Source organism: Simochromis diagramma, unplaced genomic scaffold, assembly GCF_900408965.1.
Source record: "Simochromis diagramma unplaced genomic scaffold, fSimDia1.1 OVJJ01000669.1, whole genome shotgun sequence".
In the NCBI taxonomy this organism is placed as follows: domain Eukaryota; kingdom Metazoa; phylum Chordata; class Actinopteri; order Cichliformes; family Cichlidae; genus Simochromis; species Simochromis diagramma.
This window is the reverse complement of record NW_024387458.1, coordinates 2404855-2414652: the sequence shown is the minus strand read 5'-3', so window position 1 is coordinate 2414652 and position 9798 is coordinate 2404855. Positions and strand designations below refer to the sequence as shown.

General features: G+C 38.4%; 1 protein-coding gene across 12 annotated transcripts in view; it reads right to left on the bottom strand.

Annotated features, from left to right (window-relative positions):
• Nucleotides 1-245: 245 nt before the first annotated feature.
• The window catches only part of baiap2b (BAR/IMD domain containing adaptor protein 2b), a 71208-nt gene continuing 61655 nt past the window's right edge, over nucleotides 246-9798 (bottom strand). For 6 of the 12 annotated variants that reach the window (XM_040014464.1, XM_040014462.1, XM_040014465.1 and 3 more), the window contains 2 exons: nucleotides 8987-9024; nucleotides 246-3499 (listed from right to left, as the gene is read on the bottom strand). In XM_040014464.1, the coding sequence (XP_039870398.1) occupies nucleotides 3355-3499; nucleotides 8987-9024 (183 nt within the window). In that variant the 3' untranslated portion in view covers nucleotides 246-3354. Of the gene's footprint in view, nucleotides 3500-3919; nucleotides 3964-5179; nucleotides 7816-8986; nucleotides 9025-9798 lie in introns of those variants that run through there. The other 6 variants (XM_040014463.1, XM_040014473.1, XM_040014470.1 and 3 more) reach the window with 5 other exon arrangements.

Genomic DNA, 9798 nt, shown 5'->3' with positions numbered 1-9798 from the left:
ACTCACTGAGGACAGCATGTTAAAGGGAGCCTGTTATGCTCAGTTCCAGCTCCATGTTTTTATTGCTGAAGAGTACCAGTCGAGCTTTGCGTGTTTACAGCTATCCTTATTTATCTTATTCTGTGCTAAAACTTTGACCACCTTTAAAATTAATGAGGAAAAGTGTAACAGATCAATTTTAAAGTTTCTCAGGGTTAAATTTTTGAGCATTATAACAGATTAAAAAAAAACACTGCACAATATTGTTAAATACTTGATTCTTTATTGTCAGAATTAAACTAAAAAACAAACAATTTGTTTACCATCAACTCACATCATTATAGTGTAGACTGCCAGTACAGTACTCCTTATGTTACATTAACGTAGGTTTTATTGGTTTCCATATTTCTGAGTCACATAGTTTTCAGCTAATTTCTTATATCTCTCCTTGAAACATAACTGTAAAATGAGCTGGGACATGTGGGATCATCTAATAATAAATAATGCAGATATTTCCAAAACATCCCGTGTAATTTTGTATTAACTATAGGGAAACTGAAGACAGCGCTATAAGTGTATGAAGACTTGATAATTTTAACTATCAAATATATTATAAGAACAATAAAGCATATAGTTGAAGTGAAGTGAAGTTTTTCATGAATTGATCTCAATAATCAAGAACAGTTTCCTTAGAAAGACAATTAAAAATGATTATCATATCAGGTCAGAGCACAAAACAGAGTGAATAACTGAATCACCCAATGCAGGTGAATCATTATGGATATATATGTACCTCTGTACCACACAAGTACTCTGATATAATGAGAAGGTACTAGCATGATCTCTGCAGAATCCAGAATTTGATTTTTCCTCATAATTAATATAAAACAATGGAGTTTTTTGGAAATATCCTCAGACATATACAGCTGAATACCAGCTGACTTTGGGGAAAATATGTGTGAAAAATTCTAGAAACTTTAAAAATAGCCTTAAAGAAAATCTCTTTTTCCTTTCTAACCGTCTAAATCCAGGTGAGGAAGTCGAGTTTTATTGCCATCTAGTGGTGGATACATGTTTTGCATGCACATACAATAAGGTGCATGATAGTTTTGATGTGTAGCACAGCTGATTACATCCATGTGTAATAACAAGCTCCGTCGTTCACTACATTGGAGGTACGGGTGCTTTAATAAGGGCGGAAAGTACTGAGGCTAATTCTGCTCTGCTAATATGAAAAGTATAAAAACAAATAAATCAGACTTGCAATTGTTGCTTAAATCGGGTTTAAAACCAGTTACATTCAAATTAGTTTCTTCTCAAATCTCAAAGTCTTAATTTTTATTATTGTGAATATGAATTCACCTCATAGTCCTGTTAACTAAAATTTACTGATGAAATTCATCAACAACTTAAAAGAAATCTGGTTCTCTGAAGGCTAAGAAAAAAAAAGTATTTTTATGTCAGTTCATCACTTATTAATAGGAATTAAAATTTCAGGTCTCTTGTGTTATTGGTTTTCTTTAAAAGATATTTCAGTGAATGACCCTCATCCACTGAAATATTTTTAAAGAGGTATTTTTTTTATATTTATGGAGATATTTTAAAATTCCATTAAGATATATTAAAATACTCAGATAAATATGAAACTTTCAAAATGTCCTATTTCGAAAATGGGCCTTTCACAAATGTTGGATATAATTTTAAGAAACACATGCTTGAAAGATGCGAGGACAAAAAATTTTAAAAACAACTTTCACATCCTGGAATAATTTTCTGAATAATAATTTTCAAAAAAGTTGAGACCTGAAATTTTGCATAATTCCTGATGTGGGTCCTTCGCCTAGATATATATCCAGCAGTTAAGTAGTTCAAACCTGTTTTCCAGTTTGCTATTCCAACATGAAGGTAAACCAAACCTAACCTGAGCAGGTATAATTTCACATACCCACACTGGACCCTAGAATATCATTATTATCAGTAAGCACCATGACACTTACTGCAATCACATAATTGTTCATGCTAATGAAAAATAATCAATAACTCAATAAGTGGGAAAAGCAGAGGGATGGTGTGATTTTTCTAAATGTAGTTTTCAGTGCTTTATCAAGTTATTATTACACCCCACTTAAATCTAAGATTTAAATGTATTTTAAATTCTTAAACAAGTAAACCACAGACACCGAAACGAGCACATCTTAAATGACCTCAGTGCAACCAACACAACCTACGTTAGCGTTACCCTGTTTGCCTGTCAACGATTACCTTAAACTAGATAAACAACATGCAATTACAAAGTTTCTCCTGTTGATTGTGTTACTGAATTAAATCTCAGCTGAACATGTTGCTTTAAGAAGATCTTATAAAGTGCTTGTTCACTACGAACAATAACAATCAAACATGAATCTGAGAACCAGTGAAATTCATTATTAAGTGTAGGTACAAACGCCTGCACGGCTGCTTATCTCTAGTACTGCAGAAAGATAAAAGATTTCCTGTGAGTACAGAATTAGTTGAAGGTACAGTACTACGAGTAGTGTGCTTATCAGTTGTGATGCTATCAGCACAAACGTATTCTACAGATATCTTTTTCCATATAATCTACCTTTCTGATGTGTTTCAGTACTTTTTTTTTTCTGCCGTCGTGCTTTAAGATCATCGGTCTCTGAATAAGACGTTTCTTATGGTGCAAACACTGGACTGTTTGACAAGCATGAGGTGCTCTTGCCAGGTGAAAAGGCAGTATTGAGAGGTGAGGCTCAAAGGTGAGACACCCAGCATGGTGTAAAGCTTAGCAATTTTAAAGCCCTTTCATTGACAAGGCAAGAGGGGAGGAGCTGCATTTTAAATGACCGGCTAATGATCCTGTGAGTCTACATGGAGCTAGGCTTTAGTCTTTGGGTAACGATACGATACAAGAGGCAACAATTCTGACTTTAAAATAACCACATGAGCCACACGAGTAAACATCTGCTCTCATTCTTCTTTTTATACACCACATGCTCCTTGTAGGCTTTAAAACCTTAACAAAAGTGAATCAGCTCCACTGCTGCTCATCTAAAATGCCACTTTACCAAAGTCACCAATCAACAGGAAAACCTCATCTTTAATTTTTGTAACTTTTGAATGTGGCTTCCTTGCTACGTGGTTAAATATAAAGTCAATCCTAGTATTTATTTACATTTTCTCCGGGCGATTACAGAGATTACTGTTGCCGTGACATGTTGTAGCGCACTTTATCTGCTGATTATATTTCATTCTTTTCATTTTGTAGCATTATTGTAATACCGAGGGTAAATCAGAGCCTTCCGGTTTAGGGTTGAGGGTGAAATTGTGCACCAGTGATCCACCTACAGCTGGTTTACATTGAAAGAAAGCTCAGAAGTCCCCTGGAGGACTGGAAGTCTTCTCCAAGGAATCATAGTGAGCTTCATCAAGGTGGTCCTCCTCGATTTCATCCTCATCGTCGGAGAGCGGCGGTTTGGCCGGGGCCTCCACAGCCGGCTCGCCTGGTGGATCATCGCTAGGAAGAAAAAGAGCAAAAGGGATTGTGGTTTTTATTTGTTAAAATGTAAAATGGTAACGGAAGACGAGGTCAACGAGAGCACAGGATGGAACAATGGGTTGGTTTTTTTTTTCAGCCATATTGCTGCTGAAAATAAAAAGGTCTGAGTCATGCAAATAGAGAGAAAGCTGAGGCGAAGAGCATGATGCCGAAACAAACAACACGTTTTTCAGGCAAAGTGTAACAGCCCACAATCAGCTGATGAGGTCAGCAGTCACATCACATTAAAAACAAACAAACAGCGATGGAAATAACCCAAAAGCCACTCCACAGCTCGCAAAGAAAACACAAAAAAATGAAGCAGCTTTCAGTTATAATGAAAAATTCAAAAGCAAGTGGATACACGAAGACACTTTAGACCCAAGATTATTCACTTACGATGGGCTTTGGTCACTCAAAAGCGGGCGTAATCAGGCCCTGTACTGAAAGGCAGAAACAATCCCCATGTGTCAACAGTCAGGATCAAATACCAACTCACATCTTCCAACGTGAGACAGGGAAATAAATTACTACACACTTCCTCTTAACATGGCTGCACATTATAAGGCATATATATTTGATTTCCTGTTAACACAAGGTATCATTAAAGGTATTAAAAGGGAAAACAGACCAAGACTGAGCTGACTGGAGCCTGTATTTAGCAGGTACTGTTGCTCCTTTTGTTTGATTTTTTCCACATTATTATCTGTAACACAGTGCCAGATATATTCAGTGATAACACTGTGAGACTTTTACATGACTGCTCTGAACAGTTTTCCATCATGATCTCACTGCTGTACCTTCACTGAGCCAAAGGTTAAGAAGGATTTTTTCACCAACATCAGCACCACATTAAACACAGCGTCTGCAGAGGCTGCCAGTCAAACTCAGTAAAGATCTTGTTTAATATTACTAAATTAGCCAAAATTATCGTCATCATTTACTTAGATTAAATTGAAACATGACAAAAAACAGATCAGAACTCCACAAATTCACCGAGACTGTTTACATTTAAATTATGACATATTCACGTGTGTCACATGGGGGGGAAATAAAGATTAAATTAAAAAACAGGCAAACAGGCATGTGAATCCACCACACAGTGAAGCAAAACAACTACAAAAATTAAAAAACACTAAAAATGAACACGTTGTGTTGATCGCAATACACAAACAGACACACTCACTCACACACAGTTGAGTTGAAAAAAGTACCTTTGCTAGCAGCAGGAGGAGCAGGCCAGTGGGAGTAATAGCAGGTCAGGATGCAGTGTAAGTACTACTGTGCACAGAACACACACACACTGTACATGCAACAAGCCCGGTGGGAGGTTATGATGGGTCTCGGTTCCAGAAATGTAGATAAGAGTGGTGATGTCAAATGTGCAAGAAGAGCCGCTTGTTAATGTATTAAAGCAAGAAGGCGATCCCCAGTTTGTTAGCTGTGAGAAAAGATGTGGTGACTAAAGTTTAGTCAGCCACAAACTTAAAGCCAGAATCGAGAGTTGAAATGCTGCCTGTCAATGAAAGTTCGTTGGTTTTACGAGCTAGTTTGGCACTTGAAGGCTAATTAAAAGCTTCTTCAAATGGTGTTTCGTAAAAGTTTCATCATGTCACACCAAAGCCTTCAGGGAAAAAACGAACAGAAACAATAAAAATATCCAGCTGAATAAATTTATTTAATACTTTGTAAGAGTAGAAATTCACCATACATGTGAGGTCATCAGTGTTACACTTTTTGGTGCCCCCAAAGCATGCATATACATAAATTCTCTATACAATATTTAGATGTTTTCCTTGTAACTCTTTTACAACAAAACCCCTCACAATCAGAGCACGTCAGTGAATGCTGGCGTTATTAGCCACAGGTGATTGGTGTGCTATCTCTGCAGCGATGTCAGCCATACCTTGGACTATTTTAGTGGAGAAAGAAGAAACACTGGCAGCTTCCAGTCGTTTGCACTCGACTTTTGTCTCTAAATTCATCAAAACAGAGATGAAAAAAGACGGGGGGGTTGGCAAAGCTAAGGGGGGAAGACGAGTGTTAGGTGACAGACAAACGGAGAGGAGAAGAAGAGAGCACAGACAACAGACATGTGCAGCAAGGAGAACATTTCTACAGTGCAAAAAAGGTCCGTGTTAGGTCTCAGGCAGAGTCTGGAAATATTTTTCTGTCTATAAGTGGCAGATCAGAAAAGCAGCACTTGAAAGTTGTTTTTTTTTATGCATGTGCCTTACTTTATCACATACTTGCAGAAAAATATATTGCAAGACTCTTCAAACAATTTCCCTCATTAACAATTTAGTAAAAGCATTTTTTGCAGTGTAGGAGGAATGGGAGAGATGCACAGTTTCATTTTTAACCTCCTCTCTTTGGTGAAGAAAGCACTCAGTCAGAAGCCGAAACTACGTCCCAGCGGGCTAGCTCGTGGACACCAGATGTCAACAAAGGGACAGCGGTTAGCACAGACAGGCACTAACTGGGCCGACATACAGACAAGCACACCGGTATTTTTATTGAGCACACAAAGAATCAGACAAACAGTTCTCTTGACATTCTTTACTCACTGAGGTTTGGAGAAAAAAAACGAACCAGGCTTTTAATCGCAGAGACAGCAGTACAAGAAGGCTGAATGAGGCTTCAACCACAAATGAATTCCTCTCCCCTTCAAAGCTGCAGGCGGCTGTGCCTTCAGTCTGTACTTTGGCTAAATGCAGCACAGTATAATCACCACTCTGTAGCCAGTGTAGTTTTTTTTCTATTAATCACAATACCGCTGATGGTTCATGTGAAGTCTTAAGTTCCCATAAAACGACATTAATCACAGAAGTTAACCGACAGCAGAAGCACCACATGTGAATATTTTTGAATCTTTTAAATGAACTTTATGCCTATTTTTTATTTATGATAAAAAAACAACTATTTTAATGGTTTCGGTATCACGTGTACCGAGCAGCGCCGCAATACCAGTTGTCTTTTCTTTCATGCATGAACCAGAGTTTGCCTCCAACTCTAATCATTTTTATGAGCAATTAATCGATCCTTTCTTTTTTAACCTGGTGATGTCAAAGTGATATCCTTCTAATGAGCTCAAAACCCAAATATATTTAATTTGCAGTCATATAAAAACAGAGAAAAGCAGCAAATGTCTGTATTTGAGAACCCGAAGCCAACAAATATTTGGCATTTAAGCCTGATAAGTTATTTCAAACACTTAATCGGCACAACACATCAGTTAACTGACTAACGAACAAACAGTTTCAGCACTAAACCCGGCTCAGAGCCTCGCGTAAGTTAGTTGACCCCATTCAGCCTTGGCACAATATTCAGGCACCACAACAGACAGTCAAAGGACCCCGAGAGTGGTGTGTTTGTGTGTCCATCCGAGCGCAGAGGCTCACACTGAGAACGTTACAGTAAGTTTGTTTACACACAGTCAGAAATATAGACTATTACTTCCATAAGGTGCATTTTTTATAAACTGATCATAGATACTGCATGACAAGCACTTCTGTATGGCACATTTATGTACAGTAAACATTCCCGTCACATTTTTTTCCCCCACGTTTCATGTGTGAAAACATTTACATGAGCTGTTCACTACTCGCGATACATGGCCTCTTATGTCAGAGGAATACAAAACCTCACAGCATGAAAAGGTAGAATTATTGTTAAATACTGAAAGATCCAGTAAAAGCATTGATTGCAATGTCATTTTTACATAATATAAAAATCCTCTTTGGGATCAACCACTTTAGGATTACACCCTGATTTACATATCATTCTTTACACTGTCTTTCTAACTGAGAGCACTGACATTAGTGAAAATCAGGTTCCTTTGTTGGGAAAATATAACTCCCAGCAATATATAAAAGAAATGTACATGCATGAAAGACAAGCAAAGGTTACATTTTCCTCACAGAAAATGTCCATCACACTGATTTTGAATATGCGGATGGCACAGAGTCCACTTTGTTCTGGTTTTGGCTTGGCTCTGCACCAAAGCTCCACCAGCGGCCCAGTGTGGCTACTGGCCAGTTAGACAGCACAGGGCAGGACTGAAGGACGAAGGGAGGGAGATCAGAGGGAGAAAAAGAAAGAGACCCAAGCGTCTTCCTCGAACTGACCGGCTTGGGGTGAGTTTATTGTCGTGAGAAGGAGGTAGGGAGGCGGGAAAGAGGGTGGGTTAAGGATGACAGATGGGCAGCGAGGTGCATGTCCTATCGTGTGGCTGAGTCTGTGCCTGTTTGTCTGTCTGTCCTCACACTGTCGAAATCAATTTGCCCTCTGTGGAACTGTGGACACAGAGAGGGAGAGGCTTCCAGGTGGGCTGGCTCAGGAGAAACAACAGCAAACACAAAACCAGGACACACGCAGACGCAGAAACCTCGTCTACCCTCCGACATGACAAGCATAACCTACAGGTTTAACTGGATCTGAGCCTCATTCTAAAGCAAAATGTGGATGTGGTTTTAACGAGCAGGGATTGAGTGAGTGCAGTTAGCAGACAGAAGGAGCTGCATGGAGCGTGGGGGGCGGTGGCGTGACGGGAAGGTGCCGTGGAGTCAAAGCATGATTTTCTTTCTTAACTTAATGAACAAAAGGAAACCTAAAACGACTTACACTTAAATTAATCAACTATTTCTCTTCCTGAGGTCTAATTAACTGCCACTTTGTCAGGTGCCTCCTGTGACTCCCCATTTCATGCACAATGTCCTCTGGACTCAGGAATACTGGCTCTTTGGAGCCCACAAGCAGGTCTATCAGTTAAGGATCCTAGTTTGGGCCCAGATCGAGACTGCATAACAGTCCCCACTTTTTTACTTTCACTTTGACTCGGTCAGGTTTACGCACCAAAAACTGCTGAGTTAGGATTAGCCATTAAAAACTACTTGGTGTAGGTGTCTAAAGTATGATTTGTGTTAAAACAGCAGCACTTCTAAACACCAGAGGACTCACTGGGCATGGACGAGCCACACGGTGGCTTTGACAAAACAGCACTAAGAGATGATTAATGTAATCTAGTTTTACAGATAGAAACAATTGTTACTAATGGATGACTTAAAGATAAAGCCAGCCTTCTTTAAAACCATTATGCGGTCAGAACTGCACCATCTTATCACCTATGGATTCCTATCACGCTGCTGCAAACAGAGGAGAACTAAGAAAAACAACACAAAGAGTGTGGTGTGTCCTGCTGGTTGTCTGTTTGCGGGTCTGAACTTGGCATGCACCAGGATCTGTCCCAATCCCTCATCTCTCCATCTTCAGCTGTTTGGTAAACTAACTCTCACTGATGCCTCAGATTCCAGCCCTCGAGCCAACGGGACAGAATTCCACTTTGGCTTCCCACCCACAAACACTGCCGAGTGCATTTGAAATGACTGAACTGGAACTGAGTTGAAACTGATTCCTGGCACACACAAAAAAACCCACACTGACTGAATCAAGCTGAGTGGTTCTTACCTTGTGGGGAAGCGGGGCTCATACTCTTCGACTCCCTGCTGCAAAGACATAATCAAAGAAGAAAGAAACGTTTCGTTTGTGCGCTTTAAATATGAACTCTGAAATAAAGCATGAAAACCACATTAACTGTCACTCATACCAGTATGATGAGATAATATAAGCTAATAAGATAATAAGGTAAAGACAGTGCTTAACAATTTCAACTGTTTATTAAAAACAAGAAGACACAAATGTAAAAGATCTGTAAAAATAAATTGTTATTTATTGAGCAAATAAATATTAATTAATAATATTTATTATTAATAAATTTATTTTTTTAAATTTACTTTTTAAATTTTACTGCATTCTCTCTTAAAGGCACATTTTACAAAATGTGCTCTTAACAAAAATAATTTTTGTTAACCAAAATAAAAAATTGAGTTTAGTTGAGCCTGGTTCTGAAACTTCGTGAACTGTTGCAATGACAAAAGCAGTCAGAAGGTGGCGACAAAGAAACATAAAGAAGAAGATGCAGCATCATCAAACGAAAACTGGAGATGTTAAAGAAACTGTATGGTAGGAAAATACACTACTATATACATCAGCCCCTCTCCTGGTTATCATCTCATTATTCTTTCACTGACTGGTTGAAATTGATGACTTAAAAGTGAAACAGTGTAAAATATATTTAACATATTTTCCATTTTTATGTTCATATTAAACAAACAAAATTTTGTGCTTTATTGAAGATCAAATCAGAAGTGAATGACCGAATAACTTCCACGCATACATATCCTTGACCAAAATTACAAAACACATTTTTCCTTAAATGT